Genomic DNA, 24,443 nt, shown 5'->3' with positions numbered 1-24,443 from the left:
TGTGTTAAAAACAAGAGACCTGGGGTTGGAGAGATGGATTAGCGGTTAAGCGCATTTACTGTCCTTGCAGAAGACCTGGGTCCAGTTCCCAGAACCCTCATGGCAACTTACAACTTCAGCTGCAAAGGATCTGACATCCTTTTGCTCATACTTGGTGCCCATAAACTCACACAGGCAAACACACACCCACACAGAGAAGTAATTAAAGGAGAAAATCTTTTCTGTTTCGAGATGGAGCCTCTCTCTGTAGTCTTGGCTGTCCTGGAACTCACTACATGGGCCGGGCTGGCAAAGGTTGCTAGCTCCCCTGCCTTAGCACACCTTTGTCATTATTTTCCTCCTTCCTCAGTGTTCAGGCGAGAGGAGACGGTCAATGGAACCACCCACACCGCACAGCTGTTCCAATGAGGAAGTTTTATACAGACAACTCGAACTTTACTCGAAGAACAGTAAAATGAACAAGGAATAAATGCGAGCTCGGCCGGGGAAGTCGCCACAGGGAGCAAGTTGGGATGAAATCAAGGGTTGTGTCAATCACTAAACCACATTCACAAGCCTAATTCGGAACTTGGTACAAGAAGCAGCTGAGGGAGAAGCCATGAAAAAGAAAATATATCTACGCAGATAGAAACACCCACATTTTCGCACTTCTTTTTTTTTTTTTTTTCCATTTCTGATACAAGGAACAAATCAAAAGGAAAAGCCCGTTTCCCTAGAGTCCTTCCATTTATGATGAGCGTGTGAGAAAGCCCCACAAGGGCTTGGACCCCAGGAGACTGACTTCACTCTCCTTGGCTACACTTGCTCCTGACTACCTCTCTATGGAATACTTGAGACACAGGCACGGAGACCGGGAAGAGAGAGGGGGTAAAACGGCTCACTTAAAAAATCGGTGCGCTGCATACAAGGTCTCCAGTGTCTCCAAGCACTTTCACGCCCTGTTCCTCACTGGAGCCTTACAGACCTCTAGCCCGCTGCAGCAGAGCTCAGTCGAGCTGCGGGACACGAAGGAAAGCAGGGTTTTGATCCAGCACGCACTGGGTCCGTCACTCCATCCGAGACAGCCCCACACATGCCAGCTCTAAGCAAGTCCCCAGGGGCCAGCAGCTGTTTGCTCTGTGGAGTGGAAGTCCGGGCTTTTCCCCCCTGCCTGGATTTCTCCTCGCTGCTGCTTGGCGTATGTGTGTGTAATTTATTGTTCTGCTGCCGCTGGCTTGTTGTCCCCGGCCTCCGGCTTCTCAGCCTGCGACTCCGGGGGGATGAGAAACTGGACCTCCTCTGTGCTGATGGCGACTTTACCTGGCTGGAGCCACCTTTTGAAATGTTCCAAGGTGCTACGAAAGAGCAGAAGAACGGAATGGCTGGGTCAGATCTCGATGAGTAATTACTTAATGATTAGCTCCGTTTCTCAAACGCTGCCTGCCCGCCCGCTGCCAATTTCTTCCCGGCTCAGCCAGGCTACTGTCTGTCAGCTGCGCATCCTGGCAGCTCAACAACATCATTTACCCCCTAGTGGGCACTTTGGCTACGAGCAGCGCCAGGGCCCCTTCCAAGCAGGGCCTCGGAAGGCTGGAGGAGAGTAGCTGAAGAGCCTCAGTCTGATCTTTTGTTCCCTCAAACCTGAAGAGGAGAGAAACTGTCAAGGGGTGAAACACTCAAATAAATATCAAACCATGGGCGAGACAGAAACCAGAGATCTTTTCTGCCTAAGATAGTGTGAGCCTCAATTGCTCGAAATTTATTTGTGAGACCTGTAATTTTATAGGGGTTGGGAGATCACGACCTCGAGATAGAAACATCTGAGCACGCAATGTTCGCACCAAGGACTGGCCATTGGGCCAGAGGGCTCTTTTCATTTGCCTGCCCAGCTGCCTGCCTAGCGAGGGGAACTGGGTGGTTGTCAGGTTCATCTCTCCCTCCTAACGCCCCCTTAAGTACCGAGGAAGTACCGAGGCTCCCATACCTTACAGTTACTACACTTGTACAGGAAAATGTAAGTGACTACAAATAGTAGAAACCCCTTTCTATGCTCTTTAATAACTTGCAGCAGCAGCTGGGCATGGTGGTGTACACCTTTAATCCCAGCACTCAGGATGTAGAGGCAGAAGGATCTCTCGTGAGTTCAAGGCCAGCCTGGTCTACATAACGAGTCTAGGACAGCCAGGGCTATTACACAGAGAAACCCTGTCACACACACACACACACACACACACACACACACAAAAGAACAAGCAAAAAACTCTCAAAGCAGCTAGGTAATAATTCTCAGCACTCAGGAGGCTGAGACAGGAAGACTGTCACAAGTTCAAGGCTAGCCTGGACTACAGAATGAGACCATATCACTTAATCAACCAACCAAACAACCAGACAACCACAAAGAGCACAAAGCCATATGACTGTGTTAAACAGTAGCCTCTCTCACATGAGGACTCTCCTACCTGGCCCTCACAGAACACAAAATGGCCTGTTGAAAATGCATGCTTTGAAAGAGGATGGACATCAGAAGAAGAAAACAGGAAACAACCTAGGAACCTGCCACTAAGGGCCTCTGAAAGACTCTACCCTGCAGACTATCAAAGCAGATGCTGAGACTTATGACCAACTGTTGGGCAACGTGCAGGGAATCTTATGTAAGAAGTGGGAAATAGTAAGATCTGGAGAGGACAGGAATCCCACAAGGAGAGCAACAGAACCAGAAAATTTGAACACAGGGGTCTTCCCAGAGACTCATACTCCAACCAAGTACCAGGCATGGAGATAACCTAGAAACCCTGCACAGATGGAGCCCATGGCAGTTTAGTGTCCAAGTGGGTTACATAGTAATGGGAAGAGGGACTGCCTCTGACATAATCTGATTGGCCTGTTCTTTGATCACCTCCCCCTCAGGGGGGAGCAGCCTTACCAGGCCATAGTAGAGGACAATGCAGCCACTAGTGATGTGATCTAATAGACTAAGATCAGAAGGAAGGAGAGGAGGACCTCCCCTATCAGTGGACTTGGGGAGGGGCATGCGTGAAGAAGGGGGAGGGAGAATGGGACCGAGAGGGGAGGAGGGAGGTCCTTATGGGGGGATACAAAGTGAATAAACTGTAATTAATAAAAATAAATAAATTTAATTATAAAAAAAGATTTTACACATTAAAAAAAAAAGAAAATGCATGCTTTGAGTCTAAAAACAAATGTGGCAAGGTGGCGCACACCTGTGATCCCAGCACTCAGGAGACAGAGGCAGGCAGATCTCTGTGAGTTCCAGGCCAGCCTGGTCCACAAAGTGAGTCCTGGAACAGCCAAGCTACACAGAGAAACCCTGTCTCAAAAACCAAAAACCAAAAAAAAACACACACAAAAAAAAAACAACCAACCACCAAACAAAGACAAGGGAAAGTCAAAACAAAGGGGGGGCGGTATCACACTGGTCTGGTTCCAGAAAGAGGGAATTCATACTTGAATGAGAAGAACCATGCAAGAGAAAGTTTCTTCTTCTTGGAACTGGAGTAGAGGGAGGTTTTGAGGAAGACAGAACATTGTGCCAAGTTATGAATGGGTCAGGAATCTATGTAGCTTCAAATCACCTGTTTGGGCAGTCTAAGACTCATTTGCATTGAACCTTTAGAGATAGGAAAAAAAAAACATTATCTTTTGAGCCTTCTGAGGGTAGTTGGCCTGACCTTAAAAATGCCACACTGATTTAGAAGGATTTGGGTGTGCTGACTCAAAAGGTGAGTCTGCAAGCAAAAGCACTTTGTAAATTGAATGAAGCATGACTATAAAGCTTTATTTAGACATTGGCCTTGATTCCAGCAGTAGCATCTTCATATGACCCAGTGGAACTCACAAATCAGTATTAACTATGTGTTGTGAGCTTAAGTCATATCCCCATCAAGGTCTTTGTTTAAAAAAATATACATAGTTATTATTCCTTTCATTTTTTTTAAGTTGTTTGTTAGCTTCCTTCCTTCCTTCATTTATTTATTTTTTTCAAGGCAGGGTTTCTCTGTGTGGCCTTGGCTGTCCTGGATTTGCTCGAACTCACAAAGATTCACCCACCTCTGCCTCCCTGAGTGCTGGGATCACATCCTTTTTTAAACTGTGTATATGTGTGTGAAGCGCAGGTGTGGTATATGTGAACGCAGGTGCTCAGACCCTCAGGTACGCACTCAGAGGTGAAAAGCAGACATCCAGTGTCTTTTTCTTTTAAGATTTATTTATTTGTTTTATGTATATGAGTGTCTATCTGCATGCCAGAAGAGGGCATCAGATCATATTATGGATGGCTATGATCTACCGTGTGGTTGCTGGGAAAAAACTCAGGGCCTCTGGAAGAGCAGCCAGTGCTCGTAACCACTGAGCCATCTCTCCAGCCCGACATCCGGCATCTTGATCCATCATTCTCTACCTTATCCCTTTGAGACAGGGTGTTCACTGAACCTGGAGAAGGCTGCTGATTTTACAGAAGGTTACAGTTAAGAGACTGCCTTGGCTCTCAGAAGAGACTTTGGTCTTTTTTAAAAACAGTGCTGAGACTGAAAGACCATGGGGACTTTTGAAGTTGGCTAAATGCATTTTGCATTATGGTACAGCCATGCACCTGGGAGGGCCAGGGAGCGAAACGTAGTTGTTTGAATAAAATGTCTCTCATACACTCGGGAATTTGAACCCTTGGTCTCCAGTTGATGGTGCTGTTGGGAAGGATTAGGAGGTATGGTCTTGCTTGAAGAAATGCATCTCTGAGGGACAGCTTTGAAGCTTCAAAGCCTCCCACCATCCCAATTTTACTTTCTCTGCTTTCTGCTTGTGGCTCAAGTTGTAAACCCTCAGCTTTCAGGATCCAGTCAGCATGCCTACCTGCAGCCACCCTTTCCTGCTGTGACAGCAACGGACCCTTATCCCTCTGCAATCATAAGCCCCAAGTAAATCCTTCCTTCTATAAGTAGCCTTGCTCATGGTGTCTTATCACAGCAAAGAAGAGCAACTAATACACTATTCTCCATTGCCAGTGTCATCACATAATAGATGCTTAATAAATATCTTCATCTGATCCACACAAGCTGTAATAGGACAAAAGCTCTAGGGCAATGAAGGGCAGGGGACAAGAAGCCATGGTTCTAGCTGTTGCTTTATTACCTCTTTCTCTAGTGCACTGCATATTTTAAAATGAAGATAGCAAAGCACGGCGCTGTATTGCATGCCTTTCATTCCAGCACCCAGGGAGGCAGAGGCATGTGGATCTCTGTGAGTTCAAGGCCAGCCTGGTCTACAAAGTGAGTCCAGGACAGCCAAAGCTACACAGAGAAACCCTGTCTCAAAAAAAAAAGATAGTGGTTCATCCTCAACTCTATTCATCTGTGACTAATATGCAGCTGAGGGTATTTACTGTTCTTTTTTTTTTTATAATTTATTTAATTTTTATTTTATGTGCATTAGTGTGAAGGTGTCAGATCCCTTGGAATTGGGGATTGGCATTACAGACAGTTGTGAGCTGCCATGTGGGTGCTGGGAATTGAACCTGGATCCTTTGGAAGAGCAGACAGTGCTCTTAACCACTGAGCCATCTCTCCAGCCCCTATTTACTGTTCTAAGCAAAACCTACCACTGTCTAAGGGAAGCCCGAACAATCTTCCAGGGGCTGATTTCACTTCAAAGAGATATCAGTATCAACTGGCACCAGTATTCTGATGTCACTCTCTCTGAGTTCTTTAGTGAATGAGAAGCACTCTCCGTGAAATCAGCTGTCAATCAATTACCTCTCATCGGAATCAAGTCCATCCACAAAAAACTCTGAGGCTAACTTCTCCTGGAGGAATCGATCCCAGCATTCCTTCTTAGCTTGGGCCAGAGTGCGAAGCATGTCCTTGGAAGTTACTTCCTCATTTAAACCTTTGATTCTTCTTAGTTTCTTCTCTGAAGAGAAAAGAAATGGAGCTTGACATAGAGACTGTGAAATGACATTTTAATTCAGTCTAAGGTGCAAACTGCTACCTGAGCAATTCTCTCTGGCCAGGTGTGGTGGCACAAGCCTATGGAGGCAGAGGCAGAGGGATAAGGAGTTCAAGGCCAGTATCAGCTATACAGCAAGTTCAAGGCTACAAGAGACTTTGTCTCAAATATCCAACCAACCAAAATCCCCCCCGAAAAAAAACCCTTTTACTGATGAATATATTCATACTCCCTGCAAAAAGAACTCATTTTTAGAGAAAACATGAAAGTTGACTGAACGTGATTCTTTTTCATATCTTGCACTGTATTGAGTAAACGTTTAACCCTGGAGAAAGGAAGAGCCACGGGTTCTCATAAATAAATCAATAACACGATTTTTCTGAAATCACAGAATACCAGCGGGTACCTCTCCAAGGAACACTTGTTTTCCCTGGCATGGCATGTGTGTCCCGGCTCCCGTTTTAGATCCTTGAAAATAATGTCTCTGAGGAGCAGATGGTTTTTCTTCTTGTTACAAGGACATGAAGTGGTTTCCAACCCTCATGAGGAAGAATTAGAGAAAATGCTGAGAGCCCCAGTGGTTCATTAGACGCTGGAATTGACTTGATGGGAACGCAATAATAAGAGACCTTTAGGATCTCTATGTGGGATTAAATTTTTGATTAAAGAAAAGTATCTCTCAACCTTTTTTAAAAGTTGCTCAATTTGCAGCCTGGATGTTAGAACCTAATAAAAGCAAACATCTTGCAATCCTTTGAGAGTGATTCATAGGGCTTCCTGATGATAGATGTTTAATTACTCTTCTTTGCATTTTAATTGTTGAGGAGACCTCTTTTCAGGCACACAAGAAATGACATCATCATCACTTTCTGCCTTAATTTAGTCATTATTTTACCTATATAATTCAGTCACGCAGTCAGGGCAAGCCACATACGCCATAGAGATTTCATAAGATAGGTGATGTCACACGTGTCTTACGCTAGTAAGAACACTCTATCCTGTTCGCTGATGAAATCACCCAACATCACATTTCTCAAACCAAAATTCTGTCTGATTGATAAGCAATGTGCAAGTCTGCACATGGATCACAGAATGAGGTTCTCCAAGCAAAACAGCTGCCATTTTCAAATGAGCTGCGTGCTTGCAGGAGATCATTGCTAGCAGCCTGTTCACTATTGATATTCCCTTAGAACCAGTGAACCTGCCTAATGCTGTGACCTTTCAATACAGTTCCTCATGTTATGATGACCCCCCAACATAAAATGATTTCATTGCTACTTCATAACTGTAATTCTGCTACTGTTATGAATTATAATGTAAATATCTGACAGACAGGCTCTCTGAGATGTGACCCCTGTGAAAGGGTCACTCGATTCTCACAAGTTGAAAACTGCTGCCTTAGAGGAAGGAGGCTGCTGGACCCGCACCAGAGATTCTGGCTCGCCTCCCTGCAACTCCAGCTGTTATGTTACACTTGCATGTGGGCGGCCTCAAGGGGTCAAGGGGTCAAGCATATGTGCTGGAAAAGCTGACTACAAGGAGACTATACAGCTACTGGGACGCCATCAGCCAGACTGGGGGATGTCTTTCAGGTTTAGCTGCTTTGCGGTCATCCATGCTCTTGCAAGTAACCCCTCACCCACGCTCTGTAAGTAAGCCCAATAAAACCATTGGTTCCCCAGGTAAACTATGGTATCATGGTACTTAGTTTTGTCATTGGGACACATAAGGAAGGGGTAGACATCATCTTCCCAGGAAAGGAATACTCAAAACAACAAGAAAATAATAACTGTTGGAGGGATGGACATTAATCTTAGAACCAAATAAAAATTTTATAATACACAGTCTCGTTCCCATTTCTAAACAAGTGATATCAGCTAACAGCCACTGACCAAAACAATAAACACCTTGTATTTCTACAAGTCCCCAGCAAGAGCCCACCCGCGTAAAACACTTGCATTTGATGTTAAATGTTAATTTTTTCCCCTTAAGGATATAAAAAGAATAATGTGTATCTAGCTAGCATTTTATCTGGCTGAATTTCTAACTGTGGCTCTTATTGGTGGATTCTTTTTGGCACAAGTTTATTTGGCAATAAAAACAATCTTCAAGTTGTCCGGCCCCCAGTTGTCATAGAGATAGGTACTCTTCGGGGTTATAATGGGCTTCTGAGTGTGCTAAGTTCCCAAGCAGGTATAGTTTTAACAGGCGGCAAAACCAGATACTGCAGCACACTCTATACCTGCCTGCTGTTATCACCTACTCCTTTCCTGGGCTACAGCAAGGCTCCCATTTACCAGTTAGTTTCTTAACTGGTTTTAGGAAAGGCCAGTGGAGTTTTTAACTTTCCAACCAGTATTCACCAAATCGACACCACCATCACCTCCAAGAGTACTTCGGAGAAGCCTTGGTCACAGGCTATCAACCAGCCAAGGGCTTGGCTCTTGCCCAGACTGCTGCCCTTCTCCTTACCATGCTGAAACAGATGCTCTGTCCGCCACAAGCAGAACTGTCACACCCCTGGCCATGACTGCAAGCACGGCTATTGCCTGCTGGCTTCCTTACAAATCTCACACGATCCCACATCTTGTCTTCCACCTTCCCGGCGGCTTTCTCCTCATAACTTTTTCCTCTGGTCATCATTACTGAAATTCCCTTTGTTCTCCCCAGACATTTCTCAGCAATCATCTAAACTCGCTTCACACCCTTCCTTGTGTCCTTCTACATAGGGTGACCTCCTGCCATGTAGTTCACCGGCAGAGTGGCTGCCTAATAGGGGCTTAGGTTCGACTTCTGCCACTGTGCAAATAATAAAATTACTTAGACACTCCATGGGATTGGACTTCGTTCATCAAATAATAATTTCCAGATTTGGTTTCATGCCATGTGGATTTCATCGCAATGAAAAACATTTGAGGAGATAAATTCATCCCGATTTAAACAGTACACAATGCATAGAAGGACTGAAACATTACATGCCACCGACCAAAGCAATAAATGCCCCGAGTTCCTTTAAGTTGCTGGCAAGAGCTCACCCACAACAAAACAAACAAATAAATAACTCTGCAGATGATATGTGCCAATAGCTAGGGGGTTTTCAGTAAAACGAGCAACGTGTATATGACATTTAACTAACTTTTGTCTTCTAGAGAAAGGGGGGCATGACTGTTTAACGCACTGCAAGAAGAGTAGAGGGTATGGCTGTAGTAGAATTGTTAATCCACTACTGTTCTTGTCAGTGGATTCACTCCAAGATAGGTTCATTTAACAAGATGCTAATACACAGTTAATATATAGAATTTTCATGGTTTGTATCAGGGACACTAAGCGTGGTTGCTTGCCTTGTAATCCCCATTACTCACGAGGTGAAGGCAGGAGGAATAGAAATTCAAAGTCATCCTTAACTACACACTAAGTTCAAGGCCAGCCTGGGATACATGAGACCGCGTATAAAAAGCAGAGGCACTGGGTGGGGAGTAGGCTGGGGCTACGGCTCAGAGGTGGAACTTTTGTTTGTCTAGGATGTATGAAATCGTGGGTTTGAAAAAGCATCATAAACAAATAAATAAATATCACAAAGTCAGCCTGTGGTGGTTTGAATAAGGGCCCCATAAGCTCGTATTTGAATACTTGGTTCGTAGTTGGTGGAACCGTTTGGGAAGGTTAGGAGGTGTGGCCTTGTTGGATGAGGTGGCAGGCTTTGAGGTCTGAAAGGCTCCTGCCATTCCCAGTGTCTCTGTCTCTCCCGCTCTCTCTCTTCCACTCTCTCTCTCCTTGCAAGATGTGAGCTCTCAGCTGCTCCTGCCACCATGCCTTTAATCTGCCACCATGGGCGCTAACCCTCTGAAATGGTAAACCCCAAATTAAGCAAGTTGCCTTGGTCACAATGCTTTGTCACAGCAACAGAAGAGTAACTAGGACAGTGTCCTAGACTGACAGCTCCCTTTCCCTTTGCATGAATGTTTTTTAAATGGCCATTAGGGGCCTGGAGTGAGGACTCATCAGTTAAGACCACTTACTGCTCTTTCAGAGGACTCCAAATTGGTTCCCAGCACCCGAGTTGGGCAGCTCAAAACTGCCTGTAAGTCAAGATCCAAGGGATTTGACAACCTCTTCTGGCCTCTAAGGCCACGCACATGCATATACACATATACAGACACAGTGATTTTAAAAATCACTATCAGAGACAGAATGACTCTCTGGCAACACAATCCCATTCCCACAATTAGTCTATTTAATGAAATTGTTTTTTGTTTTTTCTTTTTTTAAATCAAGCCATTAAAAATCCCCATGTATTTTGTGCAAAATATTTTCCAGCTGCTTGAACTTAAATGGGCCACCATTTATAAGCAAGAGGATTTCTACAAAATACCAAGAAAGACAGAATTTAGATAAAGACAGTACAAGAAAAGGGGGGTGGGGCTTCTTTCCAGCAAACAACCTGAGACAGGCCCTAAAATGTGGCCCGCGTGTGGCAAGGAAGAAAGAAAGAAAGAGAATGAAAGAAAGAAAGAAAAAAAAGAAAGGAAGGAAGGAAGGAAAGAAGGAAAGAAAATTAAAGGTAACATAATTTGCCTCCCTAAAAAACACAGGGGCTAGGATAGCTTGGGGGAGGAGAAGAGAGGGAAGAAAGAGAGGAAGGGAGGGAGAGACAGGCAGACAGGCACACAGAGAAAGAGACAGACAGAAAAAGAGAGAAACAGTGAACTTACCTAGAGATGCTAAATACACTTCTGAATCATGCAAGGGAGCCCAGGGCTTTACAGATGGTTGCACAGCAGAGTCTGTTGCTGCTGTGTGGCCTTCACCTGCAGAGTGTGAATCCATAAAGGAGTCCGAGAAGGCATTGCTGGCAGCATCTTCCTGGGCAGGACTTGGCAGACATGAACAGATTTCAGCCCAGAGATCCCGGCCAGATTTTGTAGCTGAAGACTCAAGGCTCTCAAACATTTTCATTTGGAGCTGGAAAACAGAAGTTCAAGTCACTAAAGACTAGCTCCAGTTCAGCACAATGTTGGGTGTGTGCGGTGGCACACGCCTTTAAGCCCCCAGCTTGGGAGGCAAAAGCAGGCAGATCTCCATGAGTTCCAGACCAGCCAGGAAGACACAGTGAGACTTCATCTCAAAGATAAATAAACAAACAAATGAAAAAAAAAAAAAAAGGAATATAGTATAGGGGTTGGAGGGATGGCTCAGAGATTAAGGGCACTTGCTGCTCTTGCAGAGGACTAGGGTTTGGTTTCCAGCATCCATATAAGCAGCTCACAATCATCCTTAACCCCAGTGCCAGGGCATCCGATGTCGTTTTTAGGCTCTGGGGACACCAGGCATGCATGTGGTACACATATATACACGCAGTAGAAACACACATAAAATAAAAATAAGTAAATCTTAAAAATATAAAGCAGTATAGCCAGTTATGGTAGTACACACCTTTAATCCCAGCGCTCCAGAGACAGAGGCAGAGGCAGGTGCATATTGTTTGAAGCTAGCCTGGTCTACGTAGCTAGTTATACACACACACACACACACACACACACACACAGAGAGAGAGAGAGAGAGAGAGAGAGAGAGAGAGAGAGAGAGAGAGAGAGATCTGTAAAGGAGTCTGAGAAGTTTATAAAAGAGCACAAGGTTTTACAGTTGGCTGGACGGGGTCTGCTGCCTCATGATGACCTTCACCTACAGGATGAGAATCCATAAGGGAGCCTAAGAGCCCGTCCCAGGTGTAGCACTCCTGGAGGCAGAGGCAGAGGCAGGTGGATCTCTGTGAGTTCAAGGCCAGCCTGGTCTACAAAGTGAGTCCAGGACAGCCAAGGCTACAGAGAAACCCTGTCTCAAACAAAACAAAACAACAACAAAAACAAACAAAAAAGGAGATAAGAAGCTACAGCCCTAGCTTGTATATTTTTTAAACAAAAATTTTAAAAGATTTATTTATTTATGTATACAATGTTCTGCCTGTATGTACACCTGCAGGCCAGAAGGGGGCACTAGATCTCATTATAGATGGTTGTAGGCCGCCTTGTGGTTGCTGGGAATTGAACCCAGGATTTCTGGAACTTCTCTTAACCTCTGAGCCATCTCTCCAGCCCCTAGTGCTTACATTTCATACATTCAATAAACACAAGAATCTCTGTGAGCTTTCCACTGTGCACCAGTGGCTAGCTCTACTGTTGTTCACAGACCTCCACACACAGAGGTTCTACCAGCCAGTTCAACTCTGTCTTCAGTGGGACACAGCCTGACAGTCTTACAGAGTCTCTTATACATTAAAAAAATATATATATACCAAAACGTTCCTTGCTGAAAAGCGTCTGTCAAAGAGTCCTATCAGGAAGCAAGGGCATGCGCTCTGCATGGGCCATGTACTTCAAGTTCCTCCACGCCCCCACGCATACCTTTTACCGTTTTATTTTTTATCATTCCTATTTTAATTGCCCGTATGTACGCGGTAAAGCGTGATAACTCACTAAATGTATGCAATGTATGTCCAGCCAGATAATAATTAACACTGGATGCGAATACTGAAGGAGGGGCATTTTCATCCTTTTACAGACACGGGCACATCTGTGACGCCTGCCCTCTGGAGTCTGAGGCAGAAGGATTGTGAATGACAGGAACCGGTGAGGAAGAAGGAAGCGGGGCAGGAAAGGGACGAAGAAGAAGCGGGCAGAAGAAATAACAAACCACACGAGCGGTTTGCGCAGACCTGCATTGCTGGTACGTGATATTTTGCTTCCAAATCGTTATTTTTGCCCAGCACCAGCACTCTGCCCGCTCAGGAAACACACCAAAAGCCGCCCACGCTGAGATCGATTCCGAGGGCTAAGCCTAGGGGCTTCCGCGATTACAGAATAGGTCGACACCTTCTTTTAAGAGGGTTTTTAAAAGATGGGGAAAGCTGACACGGGCGATGGTCTGAAAAAAAAAAAAAAAACCCAGCTGCCAGAGCCCAGCCAGCGCGAGGGCTCAAAGAGCCCCCACTGAAGTCCTCTGAGCACACCCAAACCCCAGGTCTGCTCTCAACCCGGGGCCCCGCGGGCTCCCCGACCTCGGGACGTTCGGAACGGCGGAGGAAAACGTGTGTCCAGACGCCAGGCCTCAGTCACCCGGCCTCAGTGACTGGCTGGCCTTGATCGTCCGGTCCCTGACGCTCCCGGCTGCGTTCCGGGGTCAGGCCACGGCAGGAGACGCCAAACGGCGCACACTGCGGCCCCTCACCTACCGCGATCACCCGCCCGGCAAGCTCCAGACGCCCGGCTCAGGTCTGTCGCTGGCAGCCAGGAAGCAGCGGGGAGGGGCGGAGCCTCTGAGTGACGGGACCCGGAGCCCTCCAATTGATGTCCGGTTTTCTGGCATCCTGTGAGCCCATTGGTAGAATAGAGTTAGTGACGCCCGGAGGCGGGAAATCGGTGGGCGGGACTAGCGGTTGCCAGGAAACGATGGAATCGAGCCTCTAGAGTTTCGTCCCCTGTCTCCCCAGGACCGGATTGATTCTCTGCAGGCCCCAGAGTTCCAGCCATCCCCGGCTGGGATAGGGAAGTCGGTTTTCTAGGCTTTTCTTGGTCCCCAAGAGGTCTTGATATCTAAACCACCCCCGAAAGAAGGACCATCTTATAAAACTAGATGGTCCTCAAAGCCCTGAGACTATATAGGTGCAGACTTTCCCAACTGTCGTTGCTTGGACTGTTTTCAGTGTGTTTCCCAATATTGTGTAAAAATACAGATGGGGGGGCAGTATATCGTGCATTACCTTTCTGACAACTTTCTGAATATTTGTGTTACCTTTACTATGGTGAAGGTATGGCCATCCCAAGTTGGAGCGTGTCAGTGACACAGAACATCAGGGCCTCATTCGCCGACCTCTGAGACTTTCCGTTATTCATTCAGTTGAAAATACCAAGCTCCTACTCTGCCATCGGAATTGTAAATATGAATTCAGGACACACAAGACTGGGCATGGGCCCCAAAGATCCTTACGGTTCAGCGGTAAAGGGGGCTCCCCCAGAGAGACAGACAAATGAACAAAGGGACCGAAGAGTTATTAAGGATGCTGGTAGTGTGGGAAGGGAAAGGGGTAAGAGGATGAAGGGAGGTGGAGGGAGGGAAAGAGGGAGAGAGAGAGAGAGAACAGTTTTTATAACACCTTCAACAGCCAGGTGTGGTATGTGCATGCCTGTAACCCCAACATTCTAGAGCTGAGGGCAGGAGGCAGAGAACAGCCAGCATGAGCTATATAACCAGTTCCAGGTCGACCTGAACTGCAAGGAAAGATCCTATTTAAAAGTAGAACTGTCCTTTTTTTTTTTTTTTTTTTTTAAGATTTACTTTATGTAGCTGAGTGCTCTATCTGCATGCACACCTGCCAGGAAAGGGCATCAGATCCCCATATGGATGGTTGTGAGCCATCAGTGGTTGCTGGGAATTGAACTCAGGACCTCTGTAAGAGCAAACAGTGCTCTCTAGCCCAGCCCCCAAAGGTTATCAACATGTTTATTTAGTTGTTCCGTGTCCCCAATGATTAAAAAAAAAAAAATTCAAATTTATGTTCATGTCTTTCATCTGGTGTCTGCGGAAGTCAGAAGAGGGTGTTCCATCCCCTGGAACTGAAGTTACAAGTGGTTGTGAGACTCCGGGTGGCTGGTCCCCTGGAAGAGCAACAAGCACTCTTTTTTTTTAATTTTTATTTTTTAAATATTAGTTACAGTCAGCAAGCACTCTTAACAGCTGAGTCCTGTTATTTCCAGTTTCAAAGGCAGATACTCAATTAAAAAAAAAATGTGATGAAAGACAGCAGTCAATCACCAGCACCAGTAACTTGGCTGAGGATATTGTCCCGAGATGTGTCCAAATCCCATCACTGTGGCAAAGGGAGTAGAAAACTACTATCACGAGCAAGTAAGAACCACAGAACATCAGGGCCTGTTGCTCACATCTATAAGCATTCTTAGACTAGGAATTGAAGGATGTAAAAAGCAAAGACTAGGGAAAAAAAACAAAACAAAATAAACAACAAGCAAGATTGTGGCAATGTTTACTCATAGAATAAAAGAAAGGAATCTGCTATCATCTGGCTCACAGAAAGGGGCATGGGAATGAGGTTTCCAATGTTTCATTAAGGTGTGTCAATGCTTCATGAGTCACAAATGCTCTTTACACTGATTGAATGCTCACCAAACACATGCTTGATCTCTCTCTCTGTGTCTCTATGTTTCTGTCTCTTCTCTAGCTATGTTTCTCTCTGTCTCTATCTCTCTGTTTCTCCTCCCACTCTCTTCAAGACAGAGTTTCCCTATGTAGCCTTGGCTGTCCTGGAATTCACTCTGTAAACCAGCCTGGCCTCACACTCAGAGATCTGCCTGTCTCTGTCTCCCAAGTGCTGGGATTAAAAGCCTGCACCACCACCGCCCAGCTTGCATGCTTGATTTCTAATTTGGCCTTTCAGATGTCTGGATACCACAATGAGATGCCTTTAAGCAGTAGCTGTGAATAACCCCATTGCCCCCCCCCAAAAAAAGTGCACTTTCTTAAATTTGCAATCATAATTTAGCAATTTTGAACACTACCAATTCATTCAGGCCTTCCAAATCTGATCCATGTGCTGGAGCCTGGTATCCATTGATGATGGTTCAGGCTTCCTTTTTTTTTTTTTCTATTTTTATTCCATCTTGAGCAGGTGTGTCTTTCCCCCTCAGTTTCTGGCCAACATATCAGTTCCCCTAGAAATGCCCTCACCAGCACACCCACAAGTGTTCTAATTTGCACAGACTAAACTCCTGGCTGCCTCTCGGTCCTATAAGGTTGCAGTCAAAATGAACCATCACAGCCAGTTTGTGACTTCTACCTGTTGGAGGAAATAATGTAATACCAGAAGTTTATCTATGCAAAAGAGGGGGATAGGGTCTGGGGGTATAGCTTAGTGGGAGGGCATTTGCCCAGTATGCGCCAGACCCTGGGTTTGATCCCTGATACAACAAAAACTCAATTATATTAAAAATTTTTAGATGTGTTCAGAAGATGCCAGATGTCCACAAAGTACAACGAATGCTGGCATGTTCCTTGTACTTTTTTTTATTGCTTCTCAAGCCTTGAAGACAAATCACTCGACAATCAGGCTGGGGCGCAGATTTCTATTCAAAAGTCAAGAAGAGTCAGGGAATGAGATTTTAATTTGTCTTTACACCCAACAGTTTTGCGAAGCACTATTCTGTCTTTCGATGGAATTATTAATTCTAGCAACTCTGTTCCAGAACAAGCCCTATGAAAAACAGGGTCCAGGTTGCAGGGTCCAGGAGACCAAAGAAAGAGGCAGAAAGACCCTGGATTGTATAGCATCCAACTTATTATGGACTTGCTGATGGAAGTGTGGTCCTGTCTGGCAACAAAGCCAGTGGATATCTGTCATTTCAGCCACAAAAAAGGGAATTTATACTCTGGTAAAAGCAAAAGTGACTTCAAGGCAGAACGTAACTGGTTTATCGAACCCAGTGTCAAGGACATTTGGCATTGACTGCTGGGAGGCAATTAAAAGGCTCCACTTACGACTTAGTTTGTTTACAGCATACTAGGAAACTATGTAGGCAAGTCAATCAAAGTTACTTGGGGGTAATCATGGGCATGACTCGAGGTGATCAGGTCAAGCAGAGGTAGTACAAACTCTATGAAGCAGAAAGCCTGGTCATCTATAATTTGTAACATCTACACAAAATGTTACCCTCATTGTAAGTTTCTTTTCTTTCCTCTCCCTGTCTCAGTGTGTGTTTCTGTCTATTTGTCTCTCTCTGAGTCTCTGTCTCTTTCTGCATCTCTGTCTGTCTGTCTCTCTGTATATGCGCGTGTCTCTTCTCATCTCACTGTGTAGCCCTGGCTGGTCTGGAACTCTGTGTAGATCAAGCTGATCCACCTGCCGCCTGAGTGCTGGGTTGAAAGGCATGCACCACCATGCCCAGCCCTCGTTGTGAATTTCTTAATAAGGCAACTGGCTCAAAAGATAGTGTTTTCCTTTTAAAGCAATTCTGTTCTAAAGTACCCACAACCAGTGGAAAAGTCAATCTCTCTCTTTTTAAAACGCAGGTAACTAGGAATCTGACATTTCAGCATAAGGATTTCTAAAGCTTCAGATACCTCAGTCCGCTCTGGGAGAAGACCAGCATCTGCAGTCCTTCACTTGGTTCAGGGAGACTTTTGTTTATAGCTTTGAACTCACTGTGTAGTCAAAGATGACCTAAAAATTCTGATCTTTCTACACCCACCTCCCAAGTGCTAGGGCTATAGGCATTCAACATTATGCCTGACTTGTGGGACCTCTGATATACAGAAGAATCCAGCTACAAAGCTTCTCTTGGTCCTCTCCAGAATGCTAATACATAAGATAGTAAAATTCTAAACCAACATTAACATTTTATATCATAAATGCCCATGAATACATTCAGACTTGCATTCTTGAATCAGACTAGACAGTTGTCCTGTTTTTAGACACTAGCGTCCAAATGTCTACCTTTTTGGAGGAATCCCACTGTGAAGACTAAACAAGGTTATAGACTATTTACAGGTTTTCTGTAAATAAAGACAGACCTAGTCCCTTCTTAGTAGAAAGAAGCCTCCCTTGTAGAATTCTGGATCTTGAGATAAGAAAACAAAAATCTTGGAGATTTAGAGATTTTTCAAGGGACAAAGGGTTCTGAGGCAGAGTCCGCTGGTACAACTGCATACCTCACAATGGCAGTGTGTTTCATCTCCAGCAACAGCTAGTTTCCAGAACCCTTGATTTGGTCTCTTTGCTGAACCTACACTTTAGCTCTTTTGTGAATCCTATAAGGCACTAATATTCTTTCAGTAATTCCCTCTCTGGTGAAATTAGCCAAAGCAGGTTTCAGCGCTTTTTCGTTTAAGAATCCTAGCAGGCTGGGGAGAGAGTGCTCAATTGGTAAAGTGCTTGCCATGCAACACAGACCTGAGCTTGATTCCCCCAAACTGACATTTAAAAGGCAGAGTTAGCCAGGTGGTGGCACATGCCTTTGATCCCAGCACTTGGGAGGCAAAGGCAGGTGGATCTCTGTGAATTTGAGCCAGCCTGGTCTATAGAATTCCAAGACAGCCAGTTCTACACAGAGAAACCCTGTCTTAAAAAAAAAAAAATAAATAAAATGAAAAAAAGTGGCATTATAGTGTATGTTTGTGAGAGACCCTGTCTCAAAAAACAAGATGGATAGCACCAGAGAATGGACACCTGAGGTTGACCTCTTACCTCTAGACACACACTCACACATACAATTGCATGCAACCGGCACACACATACACAAAGAAACCCTGGCAATACATTTTTTTATCCGTTTGCAATTCGAATGTGCAAGTGGTTCTGTATAAGAGTTCATGGAAGCCAAACAGGAAATCTCTAGTTCTTTTGGTGCTGTTAGTGGAAATGATAGGAGTGAAAAAAAAAATTGCTCCTGGGGAATATGTCTATAATAATATATGTATAATAATAGCTTTATGGAAGTATGTAACATGCTATAATATGCACCCTTTTAAGATTGTATTTATTTTATGTACAGGTGCTCTCTCTGCGTGTGTGCCTGCATGACAGAAGAGGGCATCAGATTCCATTATAGACGGTTAGTCACCATGTGGTTGCTGATCTCCAAACCTCTGGAGGAGCAGACAGTTCTCTTATCCGCTGAGCCACCTCTCCAGCCCCCAACACGTACCTTTTTAAATCATACAATAGAGTATAGCTAAATGGAAGAGTGCCTGAGACTCTCGGATTCCCCGACACTGCCTCTCAAAAGTAAAAGCAAAGTAGACAAAACCGTTATTGGCACAGTCGTAGTCGTGGAAACTTTTATTCTTATTGGTTCTTTTTTTATTTTTGCTTGTTTTCTTTTTGTTCTTTTTTAAACAACAATTATTATTATTTTGCTTGTTTGCTTTTGTTTTGAGACATGCTCTTGAGTAACCATAGAACCGCCTCTACCTTCCTAGGGCCGAGACTACCTACCGGCTTTTGGTGCCTTGCCCGCTCCACCTTTGTTTCAAGCAAACTTTTAAGAGTTTTACAGGCCCAGGGAAATAGTGCATGTCTAAATGAAATGTGTACTGTCATCTCCATCCAAGTCTTCTACGTGGAGTACCACCGAAGATTTCCTTTAGAAAATAATGTCTGATCTCTTCGATGAGCGGAGTCTGTGCGCAGTTGCTTTTTGCATAAGGCCACTTCCTCGGCCACCACTCTTTCGGTTCAACTCGGTTACATCCTGCTTGCAAACCCCGCCTCTGCGCTGGACCTCCCTGATTGGTTGCCACCTTATGACGCCATCATATTGCGACCCTGGAGCGGCTAGCCGCGCTGTCATGAGGCTGGGTGGCCGCTGCTGGCTACAAGTTCTTGTGCATTGGCCCGTGGCGCGCTTGTCCCATAGCTTTGCCAAGACTCGGGGTAGCTGTAGGGGGGCGATGGCTGAGGCACCCTCTACCCAGGCCGAGGCAGCGGGAGAGCTGAAGTCTCTGGTTCAGCAAAATGGAGACGCCGGTAGCGACCCGGGCGGAGAGCCGTTCCTGGAGCGCCTGGAGCAGGCGGCGGTAGGGGGACAGGTCCCGGGGAGCGGGGAGCAGGCCGAGGGAGGCGAGGAGCAGGTCCCGGAGAACGGAGAGCAGGCCTCAGCGCCGGTCGCCGACTCGGGCAAGAGGAAGAAGCGGCGGGGCGCCACCCGGGAACGGGTCGTGCCGCCTCCGAAGAAACGGCGGACTGGGGTCAGCTTTGGCGACGAGCACTTCGCAGAGACCACCTACTACTTCGAGGGCGGCCTGCGCAAGGTGCGGCCCTATTACTTTGACTTCCAGACCTACTGTAAAGGTCGCTGGGTGGGCCGCAGCTTGTTGCACGTCTTCAGCACCGAGTTCCGATCCCAGCCACTGGCCTACTACGAGGCTGCTGTCCGGGAGGGACGCCTGCATCTCAACGAGGAACCAGTTCAGGACCTCGGCATCGTTCTCAAGGTGGTGTAGGATGGGCTGGCCAGAATCAGGTTTTGAGAAAAGGAGGAAGGGGTTTTTCCTTTTTTTGTTTGTTTGTTTCCAGACTCAACTTATAACTGCCGACGTAAAGTGATGGTAATTGAGAGAAACTGTCTCGTTTTCCCTTGGGACTCTTTTAGTCCCCGCTCCCTACATCCCCAAGTAGACAGCCTTACCAAGCTCAAAAACTCAACCTGTTCATCCTCCCCAGCAAGGCGGTTTGTTTCCAAGAAACAGAAACAGAAACGGAAACTCTCATGTTACCTTTTTATCTGCCTTGTGGCAAGGGCACTGCCTACTTTCTTCCCTGCGTGACAGATCTCGGTACAAATAATAATAGTAGCTACCTCCCTCGTGCATTCTTAACTGTATCAGGCACAAAGTTAAGCATTTTGTGCTCTCTGACATTAAACCTCTAGGGAGTAAGTATTGCTACAGTGCAGTTTTCAAAGTGTGTGCTCATATTAACCCTTAAAAGTACTTGTCCTAGATCCTGATGTGTATAGAGTTAGGAATTCAGGGATAGATACTGGGCAGGCACTTTAGCTTTTTTTTTTTTTTTTTTTAATTCCATGAGACCCCCGTCATTAACACTGGCTTACCATGGTTGTAGGGAGAAAAGGGCAGTTTTAGGATTTGGGAATAACCTCTTCCATACTGATTTTGAAAACCACGGGTCTGTTGAAACCTTCACATTTACAGGTAAGAAAACTGAGTCCTAGAGAGGTTAAAATGACTTGGCAAAGAGTATATATTGAGCTTGTTTCAAATGTAGATGTAGAGCCTAGAACTCTGGACTTACAGCCTGGTGTTGTTTGTTGAAGGTCATAATTGGTAATGAATAGAGGTTTTTATCCCTATTTAAAATACATGTACTTTCAAAATATATTTGTATCAAGATGGTGAGATGGTTCAACAGGTAAAGGTCCTTGCCTTTACCTAAGGCTCACAACCTCTTGTCACATGACTCACAACCTTTATACATGAACACAGATGAATAAATGTAACAAAAAATTTAAAGATGCAACTTTATTGTAAAGATTATACAAAGAAGCAAAACCATAATCTTACCATTAAGGGATTCAAACAACTTATTTTTTTTTTTTTTTGAGACAGGGTTTTCTTGTGTAGTCCTGGCTATCCTGAGACCAGGCTGGCCTGGAACTCACAGAGATCCACCTGCCTCTGCCTTCCAGAGTGCTGGGATTACAGGCATGTGCCACCACCCCTGGCTAACTTTGTGTATCTTTCAACACTAGCTGTATGCCTGTGTGTGTATTTTTACAAAATGAGATCATATTATACCTACTTCTTTTTTTCTGTTTAATGCTTTACGGTGACCGTTCCTCCGTGTCAATAAAGAATAGAGGAACGTGGCTGTCTAGTTGACTGTCTATAGGCTGCTGGTCTCAGGCTGACTGGTCACCTGTGTGTTTTTGACAGGACAATGATTTCCTGCGGAACACGGTGCACAGACATGAGCCACCGGTCACGGCGGAGCCGATTCGCCTGCTAGCTGAGAGCAATGATGTGGTTGTTATAGACAAGCCCTCCTCCATTCCTGTCCACCCCTGTGGCCGCTTCCGGCACAACACCGTCATCTTCATCTTAGGCAAGGAGCACCAGCTGAAGGGGCTACACCCGCTGCACCGCCTGGATCGCCTCACCTCAGGAGTGCTCATGTTTGCCAAGACGGCTGCAGTCTCCGAGAAGATTCATGAGCAGGTTCGGGATCGGCAGGTGAGCCGGGCTTTTGGCTGCTCTGGACTGCTTTGTGGGCTCACGTGTGCTTTGTGCTAGAGAGGTGTCTACAACCGTCCCGCTTGGAGGAGGCTCAGCCCCTTCTTGGTCATTTGCTGTTCTGAAAACATTAAACATTGTTAAGGTTTTAAGGACAGCTCACTTAGTAGAGAGTCTGGATAATGTTGGAAGAGGTATGGTTAAGATACTTACTGGTGGTAATTATGGTCTTGAGACTTGGAATTCTGGATCCAGATCATAATGTATTTATCGAGCACACACCAGACTTAATCCCTAACAAATTAGAACCTAACCTACTAAGTGTTCTCTGATTTCGTAATTTCTCCTTTAAAAAATTTTTATTACATGTATTCACATGCATGCTTGCTGTGTGCTTGTGTATACACCACATGTGTGCATGGTGCCTGCAAAGGTCAGAAGGAGAGCAGGTCTGGAACTGGAGTTAGGGATGGTTGTGAACCACCATGTAGATGCTGGGAACTGAAGCCAGATCCTCTGCAAGAGTAGCAGGTGGTCTAAACTGCTGAGCCATCACTCTAGTCCCTGTTTTCATATTTTCTAGGTGAGGTATGGGATGTCCAGAGCTTACGTAACTTAGCTCAGATGGTGAAACTGGCGTTAGGGTTTGAGTCATCCTCTCTCAGATGTACTGATATACTCTGCAGAGGGTTTCACTTTGGACTGACTTTCCTTTTTCCTCCTGTGTAGCTGGAGAAGGAATATGTATGCCGGGTTGAAGGGGAGTTCCCTGATAAGGAGGTAATTTGCAAGGAGCCCATCCTAGTGGTGTCTTACAAGGTAGGAGTTTGCCGTGTGGATCCAAAGGGCAAGCCCTGTGAGACTGTGTTCCAGAGGCTGAGCTACAATGGCCACTCCAGCGTGGTGCGGTGCCAGCCACTTACAGGACGCACTCACCAGATCCGGGTCCACCTCCAGTTCCTGGGCCACCCCATCCTCAATGACCCAATCTACAATTCAACCGCCTGGGGTCCTTCTCGAGGCCAGGGTGGCCACATTGCAAAGACGGACGAGGAACTGCTCCGGGACCTGGTCGCAGAGCATCAGGCCAAAGAAAGCCTTAATGTGCTGGATCTCTGTGAGGGTGACCTGGCAGCAGGCCTCATAGACTCCGCAGCTCCTTCTTCAGAGCTGGCCAAGGACAGCCTGGGAGAGATGGCCACAGCAGCCCAGAAGATAGATGGAATAGCTGAGGCCACCTCTCAGCCTCTGGACACACCAGGGAAGGCAGCCAAAGCAGACGTCAGGAATCATGAAACGGACCCGCTCTGTGCAGAGTGCCGGCTGTCGCGACAGGACCCCTTGCCCCGGGATCTTGTGATGTTCCTGCATGCCCTCCGCTACAAAGGGCCAGACTTTGAGTACGTCTCACCCATGCCAGCCTGGGCACAGGATGACTGGCAAGCAGACTGATGGATATGGCCAATGGAAGAATGGCCTCTTGGGTTGTTGGAACAAGGCTGGGCCTTGAGACAGGGACTGTTTCCATTGGTTAATACTCAGGGTTTGGGGAAGAGCGAGGTTTCACTGTAAGAAACCTGTTTATACTTGCTACCTCCTTCCTTCTAGCTTGTTTGGAGCCTTCAGATCTGTAAATATATCATTTTTCTAACACTGTGTATGTCTGTTTTAACTGCTTTTCTTACACTCCCTCCCCGCCTCCCCCAGTGCCCAGGATAGAATCAAGGTCCATTTGCAAGGAAGGCAAGTGTTTTTACAGCTAAACTCCAGCCGCTTAGTATTTCCGAGTTCCTCTTTGTAGCTCGGGCTGCTCTTGAACCCTGAATTCTCCTACATCTGCCTCCAAAGCGGGAATACAGGCCTGAAGTAGCATGCCTTGCTTTTTTGTGTAGACCTGGCTGTCCAGCTGTCCAGACACTCACTCTGTAGACCAGGCTGGCCTCAGAGACACGGAGATCTGCCTGCCTCTGACTCCTGAATGCTGGGGTTAAAGTCATACAGAACCATCATCCAGCTACCAACACTTACTTTTTTCTGTTTGTTCTATTGCTCATATCTCTCCTATTGAGCACGAAGTGAGCTCACGGTAGAGGTTAGTCTTTTTGTTGTTGTGTTTATTGTTCTGCACATGAGATTTTTCCCAATAACCAAAGACTTAACAGCCCAATTAAAAAATGTGCAAAAGGGTTCTGGTTAACAACCCCCCCACACACACACAAAAAAAAAGTTGGGCTGGAGAGATGGCTCTGGTTAAGAGCACTGTCTGCTCTTCCAAAGGACCAGAGTTCAATTCCCAGCACCCACATGACAGCTCACAACTGTCTATAACTCCAGTTCCTGGTGGTCCAACACCCTCACACCAATGCACATAAGATAAAATTAAATAAATTATTTTTTAAAAAAGAGGGCTGGAAGGAAAATCTCACAGTTAAGTGCATCCATTGCTCTGAGTGATTCACTACCAGAAACTCCAGCATCAGGGATCCAGTACCCTCTTCTGGCCTCTGTCAGGGACAAAGGGAGAGCTGTGTCTCAAAATAGCGACAAAGATGGAAGCAGCGCAGCTTAATGAAACTGACCTGGCTTTAGAGTGGCATGTTTCCTGGAGTCAGGGTTACTGCCACCATGGCACTTAATCTGTTCACAAGACCCTCCTTCCACACGTAAGCGATATGTACGATCATGACTGTCTTATCACGCCAAATCCATTAGGTCTTTCATGTGAAGCTTGTTCATAACCACATTTCGCC

General features: G+C 45.8%; 2 protein-coding genes across 4 annotated transcripts; one reads left to right on the top strand and one right to left on the bottom strand.

Annotated features, from left to right (window-relative positions):
• Positions 1 to 395: 395 nt before the first annotated feature.
• Ccdc32 (coiled-coil domain containing 32) lies at positions 396 to 13,287 on the bottom strand. 2 transcript variants are annotated; one of them, XM_060371428.1, is made up of 4 exons: positions 13,166 to 13,287; positions 10,650 to 10,899; positions 5,745 to 5,901; positions 396 to 1,334 (listed from the first exon to the last, which is right to left on the bottom strand). In XM_060371428.1, the coding sequence occupies exons 2-4, from the start codon at positions 10,891 to 10,893 to the stop codon at positions 1,193 to 1,195; spliced, it is 543 nt and encodes a 180-aa protein (XP_060227411.1). In that variant the 5' UTR covers positions 10,894 to 10,899; positions 13,166 to 13,287; the 3' UTR covers positions 396 to 1,192. The 2 variants fall into 2 exon arrangements, with proteins under 2 accessions (XP_060227411.1, XP_060227410.1); XM_060371427.1 differs by lacking the exon at positions 13,166 to 13,287 and adding an exon at positions 12,650 to 12,808.
• A 5,977-nt stretch (positions 13,288 to 19,264) lies between these two features.
• On the top strand, positions 19,265 to 23,351 carry Rpusd2 (RNA pseudouridine synthase domain containing 2). 2 transcript variants are annotated; one of them, XM_021640560.2, is made up of 3 exons: positions 19,265 to 19,752; positions 21,397 to 21,693; positions 22,423 to 23,351. In XM_021640560.2, exons 1-3 carry the CDS (start codon positions 19,291 to 19,293, stop codon positions 23,143 to 23,145), a joined length of 1,482 nt encoding a protein of 493 aa, XP_021496235.1. In that variant the 5' UTR covers positions 19,265 to 19,290; the 3' UTR covers positions 23,146 to 23,351. The 2 variants fall into 2 exon arrangements, with proteins under 2 accessions (XP_021496235.1, XP_021496234.1); XM_021640559.2 differs by having other exon boundaries at positions 19,265 to 19,935.
• The last annotated feature ends 1,092 nt before the right edge of the window (positions 23,352 to 24,443 follow it).

The sequence above is a fragment of the Meriones unguiculatus genome, chromosome 18, assembly GCF_030254825.1.
Source record: "Meriones unguiculatus strain TT.TT164.6M chromosome 18, Bangor_MerUng_6.1, whole genome shotgun sequence".
NCBI classification, from domain to species: Eukaryota; Metazoa; Chordata; class Mammalia; order Rodentia; family Muridae; genus Meriones; species Meriones unguiculatus.
Note: the sequence above shows the minus strand (reverse complement) of the source record. Positions and strands in the feature narration are given on the sequence as shown.

Excerpts from the sequence above, each read along its gene's own strand:
- Ccdc32 (XM_060371427.1), bottom strand. Across the intron at positions 5,902-10,649 it reads AGTGTATTTAGCATCTCTAG|AGAAGAAACTAAGAAGAATC; the intron begins GTAAGTTCACTG and ends TTTTCTCTTCAG. Across the intron at positions 1,335-5,744 it reads GGACTTGATTCCGATGAGAG|CACCTTGGAACATTTCAAAA; the intron begins GTAATTGATTGA and ends GCTCTTTCGTAG.
- Rpusd2 (XM_021640559.2), top strand. The coding sequence starts at position 19,291 with ATGAGGCTGGGTGGCCGCTGCTGGCTACAAGTTCTTGTGCATTGGCCC. Across the intron at positions 19,936-21,396 it reads ACCTCGGCATCGTTCTCAAG|GACAATGATTTCCTGCGGAA; the intron begins GTGGTGTAGGAT and ends TGTTTTTGACAG. Across the intron at positions 21,694-22,422 it reads AGCAGGTTCGGGATCGGCAG|CTGGAGAAGGAATATGTATG; the intron begins GTGAGCCGGGCT and ends CCTCCTGTGTAG.